The sequence below is a fragment of the Hylobates moloch genome, unplaced genomic scaffold (assembly GCF_009828535.3).
Source record: "Hylobates moloch isolate HMO894 unplaced genomic scaffold, HMol_V3 SCAFFOLD_14, whole genome shotgun sequence".
Classification (NCBI taxonomy): domain Eukaryota; kingdom Metazoa; phylum Chordata; class Mammalia; order Primates; family Hylobatidae; genus Hylobates; species Hylobates moloch.
Window position 1 is genome coordinate 97856802 of NW_026652289.1, and position 19437 is coordinate 97876238.

Below are 19437 nucleotides of genomic sequence, written 5' to 3' on the forward strand. Positions count from 1 at the left end.
CAATTTCTTTCTCTTGCTTCAACTAAGCAATGGACTCCTCTTCCAGACACACTCTCTCCTCTAATTCACTTTTGTTTTTTTTTTTACAAAGCAAACAAAATGACCTTTTCAAAACATAAATCAAATCATGTTACTCCTTTTGAGTAAAATCATGAAAAGACTCCCTTTAATACTTGGAAGTCAAGCTTCTTCCTTTGGATTATTATACCCAACATATTCTGTCCGTCCCTCACTTTTCAATATTGACTCTTAATTCTCCCTCCCCCATACTCCTCTTGAGTCACACTGGCCTTTTTGACTTCGTTGTCTACATCAAGCTCATTCCTACTTCAGGCCTTCTGTTGTAGCTGTTTGCTTTCCTTAGAATATTCTCCCCTCTGAAAGGCAGGAGAATCTCTGGTTCCTTCTTGCAATTCAAACAGTATAAATCCTACCTCCTTCTCTGATGTTCTCTGACCACTCAGGCTATGGTAAACCCCGAAGACTGTCTATCAAACTGCCCAACAATAATTCCCTGCAGAGCCTTTATCATTATCTGACAGTCTTGTTTTGCTTTGTTTTAATTACGATGTATCCTCTCTTACTAGAAATGTAAGTGCCATGGGCACCATGATCTTGTATCAAGAAGAGTGCCTGGTACATAGTAGATGTTCAATGAATATTTGCTGAATAAATAAAGTATACTGTTTTGCATTCCATGCACAAAACTTACATAACATGCAGACACAGTAATTCTTTGTTTTCAAGGAGCTTTAGGCCTGAGAAAATAAGACAAATAAATAGGGGTAAAATAATTAGGCAATCTATAGTTTTGTTTTTGTTTGTTTGTTTGTTTGTTTGGAGACAGAGCCTTGCTCTATTGCTCAGGCTGGAGTGCAGTGGCGCAATCTCGGCTCACTGCCACGTCTGCCTCCCAGGTTCAAGCAATTCTCCTGTCTCAGCCTCCCGAGTAGCTGGGACTAAAGGTGCACGACACCATGCCGGCTAATTTTTTGTATTTTTAGTAGAGACGGTGTTTCACCATGTTGGCCAGGCTGGTCTGAAACTCCAGACCTCAGGTGATCTGCCCACCTCTGCCTCCCAAAGTGCTGGGATTACAGGAGTGAGTCACTGCGCCCAGTCCATAGTTAATTTATTAATTTTTTAATCACTTCTTGGCCTTCTAGCTAAGATCAAATGTAGCATCTGTTTTTATCAGTTCAATATAAATTGTTTAACTAGCATGTTCATGGTAAATTGTACATGCACATGCTGTAGTCTAGGTAGGATTTGACTAGGTAAACAGAACATCTCTGGTACATGAGACTGGGCAGGAAGAAATGTGGAGAATAGAGTCACCAGAACCACCCATGTGGAAGAGCACTGGTGTACCAGAAATTACGGAAGAGCCTTGTCATGGGAATCTAAATGGGGTCTTCAGAGACAGGGAAGAAGAACAAATCCTATGATGCTCAGCTTTTCCTGGGGCTGCTAATCCAGTATGCCACCCTATGTTCCCACAATGAGCTACCTAAAAGCATTTAATGTCATACATGTTGAAACGTAATCATCCCTCTCTCCTCCTTATCCTCTGATGAGAGGGCGAGTGAAGCAATTTTCAAATGATGTACAAAAGCAGGAAGCAATGTTTGCTACTTGGGGGATGCAGAATTGTACTAGTCTTTGCATCTGGGAAATGAAACATAAATCAGGCCTCTTCATATTTATTACACTTAAATTTCTGAAAGTTATTACAAACCTGTTGATTAGATTGTTGCTGGCTTCAGGGGTTTTGTATTGAGGGAAGGGCTTAGTAAAGTAATTATTTCGGGGAAGTAGAGGCTACTGATATACAATGCAATCCTCAGGCTATTTTTGAATGCTTATTTTAGACAACTTTGTTATTAGAAAAAGAAGTCTAAGATTTAAGGGCAAGTAAATGGGGTAATAATATGCACTTTGTTGGTATAACAAGCCATTTTAACCGCATTTAACCTTTTAATCTTCCTGAGTCTTTATCAGCTCTGTTCTATGCCCACCTTGCCCAAAGTGAATCATTTCTCCCTAATATGCTGGGCATGCTAAGTTTTATCACCACTATTTAGCACACTTTTTCTTATAAACTTTTGAATTAAATGAGACTGGTGTCTAAATATCAGTGGAGGTTGCTGCTGTGTTTCAACAGCCTCTTTGCTATTATTGACTATTTTTTACTAGGTCACTATCCTCTGTACAATCAAGTCACATGTAAACCTGATTTGGACTTAAAGCAATTGGGTGGCAAAATAAATACACTTTTTTTTCTGTCAGTCATTTCTATTTTTTTCTCTTACAATTCAAAAAAGGAAGCATTCTTTACTTTCTTACCATCTATTCTTCATGTTTTAGACTTCAGTCGTTTTCAGTTCATGAGTTTATTCCACAAATATTTCTGAATGTCTTCCATGTGCCAGATATGCTAGGTGATGAGAATTTCATGATAAAGTTATAAAATAGGTTTAGCATAACTGTAACTATCCCCTTTGAACTTATACCGTAGTAGAGGGTAGAGAAGATACAAAATGAAATAAAAAGGATGCTGAGAAAGAGAATAACAGAAAGTGGGCTGCTACCTACATAATGGTAATCTGGCATCGAAGTTAGACCTGAAGGTGTAGAATTGGGGTGAAAATATTCTGGCAAAAGACTAACATCAGTGGAAATACAAGTTTCTTTAATGAGGCCAAATAGTTGGGGATTAAATATCTGGTCACGGGACTGAACAGTAGTTGACGTTTTTCATCTTTTTTAATGTATGATTTTTGATTTTGGTTTTTATTACAAGGATGAATGCAACTCAGATTAATAAAAATGGAATGCTCATTCTTAGTTTCTTTTCTTTCCATCATGCTTGTGGAAGCTAAAAATAATATTTCATAAACAGTTATGTGAGCTCAATAGACTGGAAATTGTTATGGCTGAAGAATATGTGAAAACCTTACAGGACACCCCCTGCCCCACATGATAAGTGTCAAACTCAAATTTATAACTCCAAAGATATTCTTGCTAAGAAAATAATAGATAGAGTTCCTAGTTTAGGAGATATAATACATTTTAAAATAATAGTACTAAATAGAAATTTGAATTTTATGAACATTCTGAAATATTAAAGTGGATATTTCCTGGGTTTTGATTATCTATAAATATACCCAGTCTGGAAATCAACACAAAACTACCAATGGATAGTAAAAATCAATTAGAGTTCTTTCCCAAGTATCACTCATGAACTACTGACAAAACCTGCTCTAATTCTCAAGTGAAGAAACTTTTAATTGTAATATGATGTATATGTTCATGCTGAATGAAATTCAGTATATCCTGAAAACAAGAATTAAAAGCAACCATACTAAATGATTTATCAAGAAGACATCAGGTAACCACAAGAGAGCTGCAAAAGATTTAAGAGATATGATGTATCATTCATACATAATGAGACTTCTGTAGATTATATTACTTAGTCCCATTTGTCTGTGAATTAAACACCGATTTATTATATGCTTTATACAGATAGAGAAATAACGTCCCAAATCCTTAGATGTTATTCATTAGTGAAAGAGAAACAGATTTTGATAATTATTTCCTGTTACAAAACTGAAGTCTGATAAAATATAATAACTCAATGTTTTAAAATACAAGAACTTGGTCCTAGAATTAATGGACATAGAACATTAAGTGAAGGCAAAAAAAAAAATCAAGTTGTGGCCCCATAGCTGAGCCTTTGTGGTAGGTGCACAAGAACAGTGAAACAAACCATCATCTGAGGTTATATGTGTGTTATATGCGCACTTCCTCACTATGCAACTCATTGCATTTTCTGTATCTAATCTCAGTTGCTCTCTTGATTAAGATAGAAGGGTAGACCATTTAAATCAGATGTATATTGAGGGCATAATTTGTCATGATTAATTGAATTATCATAAAAAGTGAAAATTTTGACAAAGTACACTCAGAACTGTTAGTTTTCTGCTTCTATCTTACTAATTCCATCCTTGTTAGCACCAGAAATTTAATGACTAAAAATATGTCTCAAGATATTTTAAGCTGATAATTAGCATACATAAATGTTAAAGTCATAAAAGAAAGATACGCTTAAGAGATCTTGGCCAGGCGCAGTGGCTCACGCCTATAATCCCAGCACTTTGGGAGGCCGAGGCGGGTGGATCACCTGAGGTCAGGAGTTCGAGACCAGCCTGGCCAATATGGTGAAACCCCATCGCTACTAAAAATACAAAAATTAGCTGGGCGTGGTGGCGCACACCTGTAATCCCAGCTACCCAGGAGGCCAAGGCAGGAGAATTGCTGGAACCTGGGAGGCAGAGGCTGCAATGATCAAGGATTGCACCACGTCACTCCAGCCTGGGTGACAGAGCAAGATGCCATCTCAAAAAAAAAAAAGAGATCTTAAAGACAATTTGTTACCGTCTATCAACTTGACTTTATAATTGATCTGGTTTAATAAAAGATAGGTAATTAACAATTTTGGACTGACAGTCATACAATGAAAACTTTGTGAAAGTTCAAGATTCAGGTATCCTCTTAGATTTGGGGAGATGTCAACTGTCAAATAATTTTCTCATTTGAGCCTCAAGATAATCACACATGAAGAGACAGAACCCATACTATTCTTTCCATATTTTGCCGTATGATTACATGATCAATGTCATGCTATGGTTATTGTAAAACAGATTGGCCTGAGAGACAAGAAAAAGGAAAACAAAACATCTGCTACCAGAGAATCAATGGAGAAGGCCACGTTTTATACAATGACAAGAGACCTCTAGTGGGAGCTAGGAAGAAAGTAATGAAGATGAGCAGCACTGTGCATTTTGTAAGTTTTTTTTTTTTTTTTTTTTTTTTTTTTTTTTGAGACAGAGTCTTGTTCTGTCGGCCAGGCTGTGGCATGATCTTGGCTCACTGCAACTTCTGCCTCCTGGGTTCAAGCAATTCTCCTGCTTCAGCCTCCTGAGTAGCTGGGATTATAGGCACATGCCACCACGCCTGACTAATTTTTGTATTTTTAGTAGAGACGGGGTTTCACCATGTTGGTCAGGCTGGTCTCGAACTCCTGACCTCGTGATCCGCCCACCTCGGCCTCCCAAAGTACTGGGATTACAGGCGTGAACCATGGTGCCCGGCTTTGTAAGCTTTCTTAATGGCTTTCTAAAAGTCATGAGGTTTTGGGCAATATGCGAAGACATAGAACAACTACAATTTTCAGTCCCATTTGATTGTGCATGGAGTTAAATATGTGCATAAGAAAGCCCCTGCTGCTCACAGCAGCTTGTTAGGATCATTTTTATATCTGGCAGGAATAATCACACTTGAACCAAAATATTATGCAGGATATTTTAACTTAGGATTAAAGCTGTTTGCAGAATTATATGAGCTATATAGTATGAAGAAAATGACAAATAAATAAATGTTATTTGGAGATGCAGAGAACTGGTGGTGCCTTCAAGGCATCACTATTAAAACAGAATTCAGAGAAATGGACAAGAATGTTAGCTGGATGTATTTGTTTAATAAGTTCATGCTCTTAGTTCCAATAAATAAAGATAAAGGCTTAATACATTTTGGTTTTAATAGTATAGGGGAAATATTCCAGGAAAATAAATGCTTTCTTTTTTGAGAATTGCTTCCTGTTAGTTTTTTGCATTTGCTGCTCTCTTAGGGCCAGTTTCAACATAAGTCACTGGTACAGAAGTAGTGCTCCTGTTGGGATCGCTTTAAATGGGTCCAATGGTACTCTCAGTCAATAAGTGATATTACCAGCTTTCAACAAGAAAGATTTTATTCTCCTCCATTTCTTTCCAGTTATAAGCAACTAATACTTTGAGTTAACATTTGAATTCTACAAACGTCATTTTTTTCCAGAAAATACCATCCAGTGCATTAGTCATTAAAAAAACAGAATAGAAACACATTTTAAAGAGGTAACATTTAAAATCATTTTAATCAGAACCAACAAGTTGCTCAATAACAGAGCATCCAAATCCACTGGAGTGAATTTGGACCCCAGTAGATAATAACCTCTTTAAGTAGGTGGAATAGGGTCATCTTTTGGGTACTACAAGAAGCAGGATCTTAACAAATTTTGAGAGGCTACATGTTTTTAAAAAGGAAAAACAGGCCTGGCACAGTGGCTCATGCCTGTAATCCCAGCACTTTGGGAGGCCAAGGCAGGCAGATCACAAGGTCATGAGATCCAGACCATCCTGGCTAACACAGTGAAACCCCATCTCTACTAAAAATACAAAAAATTAGCCAGTTGTGGTGGCGTGCGCTTGTAGTCTCAGCTACTTGGGAGGCTGAGGCAAAAGAATCACTTGAACTCGGGAGGCACAGGCTGCAGTGAGCCAAGATCACGTCACTGCACTCCAGCCTGGGCAAAAGGGCGAGACTCTGTCTCAAAAAAAAAAAGAAAAAGAAAGAGAAAGAAAGAAAGAAAGAATGAGAGAAAGAAAGAAAGAAAGAGAGAGAAAGAGAGAAAGAAAGAAAGAAAGAGAAAAGAAAAAGGAGAAGGAAAAAATAAATAAGGAAGAAAAAAGTCTAAATAAGCTAAATAGTTTCGGAGGCATAATGTATGAGCATGATTACAGAATTCATAGGTTCTAAAATATCTATAAAATTATTAATGTAAAGGAAGGCAAATGTAAAGATGTGCTTTAATAAATTATGCTAACACAGTCCCTAGATCAAGCTAAATACAAAATTAAAAGCCTAAAATGTTTAATTTTTCTCCATGTTCTATGTTAGAACCTCCCCCTTCAAATTAACTGATAATTACAAAAAGAGTATTTAATCCAAGAAGAAAGTTATAATCTTAGATTTCCATGTCTCTTATAGGGTTAATGAAATATTGTGGGGAGAGAGAAACTGAAATGAATCTAAAGCTAAGTTTAGTACTAAATAAATGATATAAATATTTATTCAGTGAAAAATCTTACTTTAGAAATAATGGAAGAGAGAACATTTTTTGAAACCAGCTAAACCCAAAGCAGAACTAACCCTTTCTCTGGTATAAATCACGGTTGCCTATCAGCAATTATAAAAACAATAACGCCGACCTTGAATCAGCCTTAAAGGTCTTCGCTCACAATTATATTATCAGCTTTATGAATTTTCAGTTGCTATCTCAGCCATAAATTCAATAAATGCAGAGTTGATCAGTAATAGGAAGATAGCTATTTTAACAGCTGACTTCATTGAAAAAGGCATTTGAGAAAGTATACATTATACTGGCATTTTCCATGTTAAAAAATGCAGCTTTTTCAAATTCTGCTCAGTACACTTTGGATGAGGACTTATGTCCTCTCAAGAACAACAATAAAAACTAAAAATCAAACTCAGCCAAAACTAGAAATGATTTAAATAAATTATACCTGCAGTCCTGGGAAAGCAATAGTCAGCTAAAAGATTTTTATACCTGGAAATTTTTTTACATTTCAAGACTTTACCTTGGAGAATTTTTTTCTCATCTTAAATATATAGCTTCACTTCCTCTCTGTATCTTGAACATAACAGCTTGCAATGGTAGAGAAACCCAATCAAAAAAGAGCCCTGTGTGTAGTTATTGTAATTAACAGATTCAATATCTATTACCGCCAGTCAGGTATCATAGCAACCTTGCAGTGCTGAAAACTGCTTAGAAAATTCTTCAAAACCAGCAAGACTCTGCTTTCGGAAAACAACACTGGGGACATGACTGGCTGTCAACATCTGTGGGTGTTGCTATGGGCACAGCCACAAAGAACTCTGCCATCTATACAAAAAGGTATACACACAGAGAATAGGGGAGGGACACAGAAGATAAATTGATAAGGAAAATCAAAAAGAAGAAATAATTGGGCTGGCAGTATACAATAGGCACACAGTTTTGAGTCCATGTTTTACACAAATTCTTTTCTATTGAAGCTAGAGAATCCAAATTAAACTTAACTGTAATTGTGACTAAACATGAGCCAGGGTTTGGAAATAATATCTGAAAACTCTCCATTTGTACCCTTTATCACAAGTCTTAATTTGAAACTTAAAGTGAATCACAGTTAAAATAATATTTAAACTTCCACTTATAAACCCTTAATAGTCGTTTATAAATCTACAGAAGAGAAAAGAACAGGTTACTATGAACAAGAACCCAATATTGATTTTTCGGCAGTGCAGTAAGGCATCTCCATTCTATTTGGCTGCTGTCAAAGCCACTCTTTAACAGCTGGAGTCAAATTGCACTATTTACAGCAAGAGCCCTTGTCAAGTGGACCATAAGTATCCTAACAATACACTATTCAAATGGCACTTTGCCACACAAATTGCTGACTTGATGAATAACCTATGTCAATGACTAAGGCCAATATAAAAGTTTCATTTTTATGAGAGGTTTTACATTCACACATTAAGTAAGCTTTCTTTGAAGAACTATTAGGCTATATATTTCAGGCCTTTGGACGCTGAAAATAATTAAAATCTGTTTAAATACATCGAGGGAACTTGACAACATTAATATGGATCTGGTGTTAACTACATTTGTCACACGAGTCAGAACAGAGTCCTTCTGTTGCTGGCACTCCCCACCGGCACGTGCTGCACAAAGCCAGACTTCAGCTAGCCTCGCACCATGAAATAGGAGCATTCTCCTTTTGTGCCTCTGATTTACATGGCCCACGAATGTTTAGATTCAAGCCAGGCTTTGAAGTCCTGTGAGGAAATTCGGAGTTGCTTCTGGGTGCGAAGACAGCTGGAGTCATTTAATGGTGCATTTCCTACTTTTCATAGCCACTCAGACCTTCTAAATTAGTTTTGAAACAAAGCTGTGACATATTCCTCATAGTTTTCTTCGTGATTGAGGGAATATATGAAGAACAGAAAAAGTTTAAACTCACGCCACAAAATGAGAAAAGGGAAATTCTTCATAAAGCAGTTATAAAAAAAAAGGATTAGGTATTATAGAAATTTTTAACTTACAGTATGTAAAATTACCTATTTTACATCTATAAAACTCTTATGATAAAGTTACACACTCAACTGTGTAAAAAACTATTACAATAAAGTTACACACTGTTTATCTTATAAAACTCTTATGATAAACAGTTATACACTGTCAAAAACTTGCATCACTTTATGTGTTCAAAAAGCAAATGACCTTGTAGATTTCTCCCCTAACATTTATTTCTTTATTCTACCTTCCTAGGCTGGCTGTTATCATTTTAGGTACTACAGTTTTAAGTTGAGATTCACCAAATCAAAATACTTAAAACAGAAATCTTAATCCAACGTTTACAGAGGAAAATGATTATCCGTTCATCAAGTGTTTGAAATTTAAAATAAAAATCTATTTTCTTTTAAAATTATAAAAAATTGATGTAAAATATTTTCCACATTAGAAAAATAGTTCTATGCTGCTTATTATATTAAAAAGAATAAATCAAAAATTTACTAATCAAAAAGGGAAAATTTTCATTCTATATGGATGATTTAGCCCTATATAATACAATTTATTGTTTTAAAATAAAGTTGTTCTCTTTTATAGTTATACAAGTTTAATATTAAAATAAAGATAGTTTAATAAAAACCATGGTAACATGTTTATTGCCATGATGAATTATTACTTAATACTTTTACAAGTATATTTTCAGATGGTATTTTCCAGTCTTACAATTTAGAAACTATACTAATTCTATTTTGGTTATTTTTTGTGTCATAAAATATAAAAGAACTAACTTTTCATTCTGATAAGGTGATAGGTAGTAGCGGGATCAAATTTTCAATTGGTGGTCTACCAATACACCAGCTGTTTTTTTACAAGAGGTATCAGAATAAAGCTCTAATAAAAATTGTCAGCAAATGGTACCAGAGAGACATCACCATAAGGTCAGCTAAAGGTTAAAAATATATATAACCATATTTCTAGAAAGCTCAACTAGAATGTAAATAATGCAGTGCAGTCTTTATTTATAAACAATTTTATATGCTTAGATAAAGATGCACATATAAGTGCATTATTTAAAGAAAATTCCATTAAAAAAATTACAACTAAGTTGGGAGCCATTACTTACAAATTTGTTTCTCTACAAAGGGTGGTTTTCCAAACACATATGAGTTCCTGGTTTCTGTCACAGATTAGACTTGATATAAGCTCTTTTGGATTACATTCCACACAGTGCAGAGGTTGGGATAAGTTGTTTCATGTAAAATACAGATATGGAGGGAAAAGGGAGGTGTTGACTATTTTGCCAATTTCTCCTCAGACCTCATGATCTCCAAGTCTAGTAAAGACTGTCTAGATCACAAATTGGCAAACAACAACCAATGCATCATCTCTAGTCCACTGCCTGTTTTTGCAAATAATGTTTTTATTGGAATACAACCACCCTTGTTGAAGAATTGTCTATGGTTGCTTCCGTGCTCCAAAAGCAGAGTTGAGTACGCATAGCAGCAAAATTCTGGACCGCAAAGCCAAAAATATGTACTATCTGGTCCTTTCTTAGCCTATTTTTGTGTTGCTATAAAGGAATACCTGAGGCTGAGTAATATATAAGGAAAAGAGTTTTATTTGGCTCCTGATTCTGCTGGCTGGAAGACAGGACATTTGGTGAAGGCCTCCGTCCTCTTCCACTCATGGCAGAAGATGAACCAGAGCCACATGTGCAGAAATCACATGGTGAAAAGGGAAACAAGAGAGACAGGAGAGGGAGGAGCTCTTATTAGCATCCAATGCTCCTGGAAACTGATAGAGCTCATGCACTCCCGTCCTTACATTAATCTATTCGGGAAGGATCTGCCCCATGACCTAAACACCTCTCCTTAGGTCCCTTCTTCAACACTGAGGAACAAATTTCAACATAAGGTTGGAAAGGTTAAATATCCAAATCATAGCAGGTCCTTTACAAAACAGAAAAATACTTATCCCTGGTCTAGTTCATCATTGTCCAATACAAATAGAATGCAAACCACATTTGTAATTTTAAATTGCCTAGTAGATACATTAAGAAAAGGAAAAAGAAATGGGTGAGATTAATTTTAATAATATATTTCATTTAATCCTATATATCCAAAATAGAATTTAACATGTAGTACTAACCATATTTCAAATACTCAGTAGCTACAAATGTTTAATGGCTACCATTTTAGACAGTGAAGTGCTAGCAAAGCAAACCAGAAGGAGCTGCTGGGAGACCTATTCCACAGAAAATCAGTTTTAAAGAAAAGACATTTCCAGGATACTACAATGGGCCCCAAATAATAATCCACTTTACCCTTTTATTCATTTTACAGACAAAAAATACAGAAAAAGAATTTAAAAGCAACTAGCCAACCAACCAACAAAATAGGTGTTTTTCCCTTAAAATATGATGAAGCTACAAAGATTTCTGTAATATATAGATGACTTTAGGGTGGTTGTTTATTCTCTACTTTGATGCTAAATTCCTTCCACTGCAATTTAAACAGGTTCTATCTTGTCTTATCCTTAGATAAATCTAAGAAAAGCAGTTCCCCATCACAAACATGATATTGTGTTCCTTTAAAACCTTTATGACTCTGACTTTCCTTTCCTATGCCAGAGATATTCTTTGTCTAGCAGCACAAATTCAACTCCTCTAGCATTTCAAATTGGAATTATTTTCAAAACGTTTTGTTGTATCTGTTTTTCCCTTGTAAACTTTTCCCCAGATCTATATGCACTTGCTTCAAATGCAAGAAGAAGAAATAAATACAGCATTCTAATAAAGTCCAAATGTTGCCAAACTCAAAAAGCTCTGCTGCTAGTCTTCTGTTTAAACAGTTCATTCTATTGTTGGAGAATATTTCACCCGTGTCTTACTAAAATCCACATACAAAAAAATCCTGAAATACAAAGTAACCTTTAACAATTTTAAATTTCACAGGCATACTGTCCCCCATTTTCCCCACATATAAAATGAGTATGATTCAAACTTGGTCTCTTAAAACTAATTTTTTTATTATGAAAACTCATGAAGCATTTTACCGTATTAGTAACAAGGAGAATGGGGAACTTATAAGCACCCATAAAATTTCATGCTTATCAAATTTGTAAATTAAAGAAGACTAAGATAAATCAACCTTGGCAGGTACAGTGGCTCACACCTCTCACCCCAGAGACTCAGGAGGCTGAGGCAGGAGGATCACCTGAGGCAAGGAGTTTGAGACCAGCCTGGGAAACAAAATGAGATCTTGCCTTTAATAGAAAAACTTTTTAAATTTAGCCAGGTATGGCATTGTGCACCTGTAGTCCCAACTACTTGGAAGGCTAAGCTGAGAGAATTGCTTGAGGCCAGGAGTTCAAATCTGTAGTGGGCTATGATGGTGCCAATGCACTGTGATTGTGCTGGAGTGCAGTGGCACGATCTCTAAAAATAAGACCCTGCCTCTAAAAATAAATAAATAAACAAATAAATAAACAGACAAATAAATAAAACAATCTCAACAGCCTAACTCTATCAGGATGAAATGCTAAGCAAAAAAGTGTATAATAGACAATGAAGATACCCAGTACATAAATTAAAAGATGTAACTTAGGAGAAGCACAAAGAAATATTGTTCTAATTAGCACTAAATTCAATAATAAGAGAAGTATAGTATGTAGGACAAAGAAGGTGATAGTCCTGTCCAATTCAGTTTATCTCTGAATGTAAAGAATGAAAGTTTGAAATTGTAGTCATCTAAGGCAAGAGGCAAAAGCAAGAAAATAAAGTTGAAATCAGCCTATAAGGAGGAAAACAAGATTCTGGCATTTTATTGCTTTTTGAAGTCAAGGAAGAAACAAAATTATATAAAGAAAATGAAATCTATATATATTATTACCACTACCTAAAGAGTAGCTATGAAGCTCTTCAAGAGAGTTAAATAAATAGCAGTCAGTTTACCTTCTGGGAGTTAAACTAGTAAAAATGACACCTGATGAATGAGATTTGCTCCTGCAGACCCTAGACATCTGAAATGCATAGGTCAAGAGACAACCTCCAGTTCTCATCTACTACTCTAGCATGTAATTTCCACTATAAGATGCTAACTCTGTTATGAATAGTGAGCAACAAAGACACAACAAGATGGGGATGCTTGGCAGCTGGCTCAGCTCACTCACTGGGCTTTACTCACTACAGCCTTATGATACCTAAGACTGTCAATGTGATTCAATTTCCCACCTTACGTTCGGCTGTGAATGTTGAAGTTTCAGTGCATCTCTATAACTGTCTTTGGAAAAATGACCTTTTCAAGTTAAGAATAGGAAAAATAGGTTTTAAAAACCTAAAGACAATGGATTGAATGAGAAAAGAAAAAAAGCCGTCACCTAATCACCGGCTTCAATATCTGAAGGAGGAAAGTACAAACAAAAGCAGGTGTTCTAAATGGAGTCTTAAAAAGAGAAATCCAAAATTCAGAAATGTTTCCACGCATTATTAGCCTTGACCAAGGGAGATGGTACTCTGCTGGGCTGAAAGTATTGGCTACATTCAACTGTCAGAGTTCAGTGAATGAATATCCTCTGGGCTCTGACTCCATGCCCATCAAGGAACCCTGTATTACAATTTCCCCTGGCCTCAGCTTTGCCACAGTGAGAATGTACCAAGCAATAACCAGAATGCCAATTAAAGAATTGTCATTCTAGTTTATACATTCATTTTTTAGGTATTTAGTTAGTGTGACTCAGTTCTCACAAGGTTGACAAATCCTAGACTCACTTGTGAAATCTAAATCAGGCCTCTAAACATAAAAAGCTAAAGATTACATGCTAGCACCCCTGCCCCCAACTCTACTGCTTTGAGGCTTTAATGGCCCATTGGCCTTTCTTGATGATGACACATTCTTTTGCCTAACTATATACATACACCTAAGATAAAATAAGGTCTTATTCTAAGTCCTTATTAATAGTATATTACTAGTCTTCATAATACCATTAAAATAACAGAAAAGATGAACAATACGTAATTAAAAATCAGCAAAACCTTGATTTAGCAATCCCACTTCCAAAAATATATCCTTTAAATAATCTACATGAAAAAAGCTTTAGGTTCATAGATGTGTTATTTATAAAAGTGAAATATAAAAACCAAGCCATATATCAAGCCATAGAGAAACAATTTATACCAGCAATGATAGAAACACCACATAGAGCATAATGTAGCCATTAATAATACGTTACATGTTAATACCATGAAAATATGTTTACATCAAAAAATACATTTGATATGTACATATAAATGGCATAGTTACAACAGTATGTTGAGGGGATAATTTGGAAGTGAAAATACAAAAAGATGGAAAATAATCCCTTAAAGAAATAAGATTAAATTACTATATCAAATTTAGAAGTAAAAAACAATAAAGCTAGTCTAAATTTCTGCTAAGCTGGTTGACTTGGTTTATGGGAATAAATGCCAACTCCATCACTGTGTATTCACTGAGGCTTGGAATCCTAGAGAGTTAGTGATCCTACAGATACTGTGTATATCAAAAGAATTATCCATACTGTGATCTAGTTTTTCTGATTTTTTTTGTTTATTTTCAATCAGCATTTTTAAGAGGTCATATACTCTTCACTGAAAAATAAAAATAGATCCAAACTACAGAATATAAATGTTTTCCCTTCCTTATGGAAAACCACCTAGGATTCAAGGGTTAATATAAAATTGACTCAATTTTGATAAGCCAGAACCTATTTCATCAAAAATCATGCCATAGTAAGTATAGTAGTCACTCAAAAAGTTATACTGATTCACCCAAGATTACTTGGTAGATGCAGCAGTCTCTTACTTCTTGTTTTTGTGCTGATACTTAAGTGCCATGTATTTATGAATGCGTATAACTTCTTATTCGGTTGATAATGTTCTTTGTGAACAATAGCTTGATTTGAACTTACCTTACATGAAGACTCCACCTGCAGACCAGGGCAAGGTAATGGCCCAAGCTGGTAGGGGCTGGAGGATCTCTGTTCTATACTTTTGTGATTAAGTGTCTCTGAGGCAATGGGAAATACAGACTTCACAAGCTGTGAATCATCACAACAATTAAGAATAATTCGTGCTCTTTCTCCTGTCTCATGTCTTTCCAAAGTGCCTGGAAAACAAGATTAGAGGTAAAAATGTCAGCAAAATATTTACCCCAAGAGAGTAAGACAGAACAAAACACTCTTTAACAGAAGAATCACAATCCCTTAAGTTACCGTGCCTCAGTATCTTGCAACCAAAAAATAGCCTAGGAGCTTTTCCTAAATTATTCAAAACACTTGCTCATAAAGGCGGAACTTATGGATTTGAAAAGCTCATCTTCCTCTTTGTGCTTCTTCATCCACTGAAATCAACAGGAGATTCAATAGTCTTTAATAGTAAAATGTCTTACTTATTATACAGCATGCAAGTGATCAATAACACACAACTATGGAATACTTTAGTGCTGTCCCCTAGTGTTCCAACTCACAAGCAACAGAGAACCCAAGGTACTTTGTCTGGGTTCCCAGGCTTGAACTGTTTCTATTGGTAACACATAATTTAAATGAATGGAGCAAGTAAGAACACGGATGCTTTGTGTACTGACTCCCTCACCCAAGTGTCCCCACAGGGCTTTGTTGTTTTATTGTTGGTACTGTTGTGATTATATCCTTTGGCTTTTATTTCTTATGTTATTAGAAGGGGAAAAAATCCTTTGCCTCTGTCATTCTTCCAGTTTCAGAATTTAGGAGTGCTGTCAAGTTCAATTTAAAGTTAAAAAAAAAGTATAAAATAGACCAAAAGTATCAGAAACCAATTCACAAATAATTCAATGTTTTTATAAAATACAATGCCATACACTCAGTGAAATATCAATAAATATGAATTAATCATGTTCTCTGTCTCTTATGAGCTCATTTGCATGATTCATACTATATTAAATATATAGGTTATCTCCTGCTGAATAAAGACACCAAGGAATACTAATTTAATAAACAATACCTAAATAAAGACTTAATTTCATATTCTTTTCTACCAAAGAGAAAGAAGTAGATGTACTATTTATATTGTTAAGAAAATATCAACTTAATTACAATAAGAAAATAGAAATAATAATTGTAGGCCACTATGTCTTTAGATAAAAAGATTGGTAGATATATTCGAAGATTATGACTACTCTATCCTTCCTCATTTCTCTCCCACTCTTCTATAGCCTTCTTTTATTACAACTAAACTACCATTAGTTGGCACCGTGGATTCTGAACCAGTAACAGTTACTGTGCTCAAATAACAGGCAGAACTTCAGTCTCGAGTCCCTTAACAATATACTTTTATTATAACATTTCTACATTCATAAATAAACATCCTTATCATACAAGCTTATAAACATGTTGTTCTTCTAAGCTTTCCTTTTCCATCAAGATTGATATATCTGGCCGGGTGTGGTGGCTCATGCCTGTAATCCCAGCACTTTCGGAGCCCGAGATGGGTAGATTGCCTGAGTCCAGGAGTTTGAAACCAGCCTGGGCAACATGGTAAAATGCTGTCTCTACAAAAAAATACAAAAATTGGCCAGGCATGGTGGGAAGCACCTGTAGTCCCAGCTACTAGGTAGGGCTAAGGCAGGAGGATCTCTTGAGCCCAGAAGGTTGAGGCTACAGTGAGCCAGTATCACGCCACTGCACTCCAGCCTGGGCGACAGAACGAGACCCTGTCTCAAAAAAGAATAAACACAAAGTCTGTCACAATGGTATGCAACAGCTAGCTATTCTGGGACTTTAATTTTTATAAATTAGGAAAAAAAATATTGATATATCTTCTGAAGGATACACCTCAGGGAGAAAAAAATGATTTATAGATCAACAAATGAACCTGACAGCAATATCAAGAAAACTCTTCCTCTCAAGACTGACAATAGGAAAAGTTTCACAAACCAAAGATAAGAGTTATTACTGCTTCCTGAAAACTACTGCATTCCAGAACTTGGAACCGTGTTCTGTGGTAACATTCACTGTCTTTCTGAGAAGTCTCTCTTTGAATATGGTATCATCCTGGATATTTTCTTCTCACAAGTTCTCTGTGGCTCCTCAAACTATGATATTTTTTACATATTTTGAGAATTATTGGGAAAGAACTTATTGCACTTTAATACATTTGTTACGTGCCTTATGCAAAATGTATACATTTTATATATGCACGTTTTATTGTATACCTAATGTCTTACCCAAACACAACATTTCTTGTATTTTTTTAGTGATGAAAATAGTTTATCTACAAACTGAGGTAGTTGTAATCCATTTTCATTCATGCACAGATAATTAATCTGTCTGAGTATCTACTATGCTACCATGTGCCATCTACCATGCTAGATGATGACAATGTATAGTATATAAGAATGACTCAGTCCAGGTCCCAGAGAGCTTCCTTAAAACCTAATGGTAGTGCAGAGGCAAGAAACATCTGAAAACTGATAAGCTGCAATATTTAAAGTAACACCTAAGCTATTTCCACCCAAAACTAAAAAATCTCCCATTCTAAAAATGTTAGACACTTGGTTTTGTGTACAAGAGTTTCTATCATGATTAGTTATAAAACAGTTAAAAAAATGAATATTTTGTTTCGAAGAACTGATTAAGGCATACACTGACATAAGGAGTGGTTAGAGTCAATCAATTTCTGTAAAAGATATAGACAGACAGATAAATAAACTACATGTTCAAAGCGGTAAGTTAATTTTGTAATAAGTTCAGGACGGTAGCTTTTGAAAGACCTTGGTTAAAATCCTTACAGTGGATGGGTATTCCCATATGTGCTAGTTATCAATTTATTACCTCTTAGATTCAAATTCACCCTTCACTGCTTGCTTTGTGAAAATGAATTTGGGCTTGATAAATATTTTCTCATTCATCGGCTGGTGAAATGTTAACCTTTGTGGACAGAGGGTGCTGGAAACACCTAATAGAAGAAAGGGTTAAGGCCAGGTATAATAGCTCATCCCATCCTAACTGTAATCTTAGCACTTTGGGAGGGCAAGACGGATGGATCACTTGAGTCCAGGAGTTCAAGACCAGCCTGGGCAACATGGAGAAACCCCGTCTTTACAAAAAAATACAAAAATTAGCCGGACACGGTGGCATGTGCTTGTAGTCACAGCTACTTGGGGGGCTGTGGTGGGAGGATCACTTGAGCCAGAAAGTCGAGGCTGCAGTGAGCTGTGATCATTACCACTGTGTTATAGCGTCAGTGACAGGCAAGACCCCGTCTCAAAAAAAAAAAAAAAAGAGGAAGAAGAAGGAGGAGAAGGAGGAGGAGGCGGAGGAAGAGAAGGAGAAGGAGAAGAAGGAGAAGGAGAAAAAAAGAAGGGAAGAAGGGAAAGAAGAAGGGGAAGCGGGAGGGGAAGGGGAAGAAGAAAGGGCTTTCTTTTCTTGGTTCGGGTGTACTTTTCTTGGAGTAGTATCAGTGGCTTCCCCAGTACAGGTGTCTGTAGTACACGACGGCCGGGCCAGCAGCACTTTGCATCCAAACACTTTCTTTGGCATACTCTTTGGGCAGTTTTGTAACAGTGCCTCCAGCAAAACATCTCCCTATGGACAGCTTTCTCTGGCACCCTTGAGGGAATATTTCCGGAAAGCTCCACCAGCACTACACCATAGCAGCTTCTTTGCCATTCAATACATATAACCATACCCTCTCTAGCAAGGTCAGGAACTTAGCCCTAGGGGGTGGAGAGGGGGTCTTTCTTGGTTTCTTGGTCAAGCTCTCTCAAGCTCTAGGCTAGGAGTCATCCTTCACATCTGCTATTCCTACATTCTTTAGAGTTCTCTTCTTACTAGTCAATCTCTCATATTCAAATTCTTTATGATAGTTAATAATTCTTTATACTAAATTTTCTGTTTAAGTTACTGCATCATTTTTTTCCTGATCAGACCCTGATTAATACACTATGACAAGTCACTTATGATGCAGAATGTTTCCTTAAATATGTCTCCAAAGTTATGAAATTTACATAACTTCAGAGATATATTTAAACTATTAGAGAACGTCTATAGCAAAAAAATAACCAAAAAGGGAGGTATGACCGCAAGGAAGATTTCCAACAAGGGATACCTTTGCAACTCTAATATACTGCCTTGGGCAAGATACAGAATAGCTACTGTTTCCAGATATTAAAGAAATATAAGAAACTGAAGGTTTACAAAATTGCTTAATTCAACTTCCAATTTCAGGAGAACTTTTGCTTTCCAAAGTAAACTCAATGATAATCAGAATTTTATTTCATTATAGTACATCAAGAATAGGAGTTAATTCATATTTATTATTCATTTGAATCAATCTGAACATGACAAGGAAAGGTGCAGAGACATAGGTGAGTTAAGCATTATTGAAAGTTACACTACATCTCCCCCTTCAAAGTGGGTGTGCAAAAATATTCCATAAAATCTATTGTAAGTAAAATCTTTATTGTATAAAATGCTTT

The 19437-nt window shown here is 35.8% G+C and overlaps 1 protein-coding gene and 1 pseudogene across 1 annotated transcript in view; one reads left to right on the forward strand and one right to left on the reverse strand.

Annotated features, from left to right (window-relative positions):
• The window catches only part of WDR72 (WD repeat domain 72), a 214669-nt gene that overhangs the window by 135806 nt on the left and 59426 nt on the right, over window positions 1–19437 (reverse strand). The window contains exon 12 of the mRNA XM_058427210.1: window positions 14894–15090. Within this exon, the coding sequence (XP_058283193.1) occupies window positions 14894–15090 (197 nt within the window). The remainder of the gene's footprint in view (window positions 1–14893; window positions 15091–19437) is intronic.
• Window positions 1147–1292, forward strand: LOC116482821 (U2 spliceosomal RNA; annotated as a pseudogene).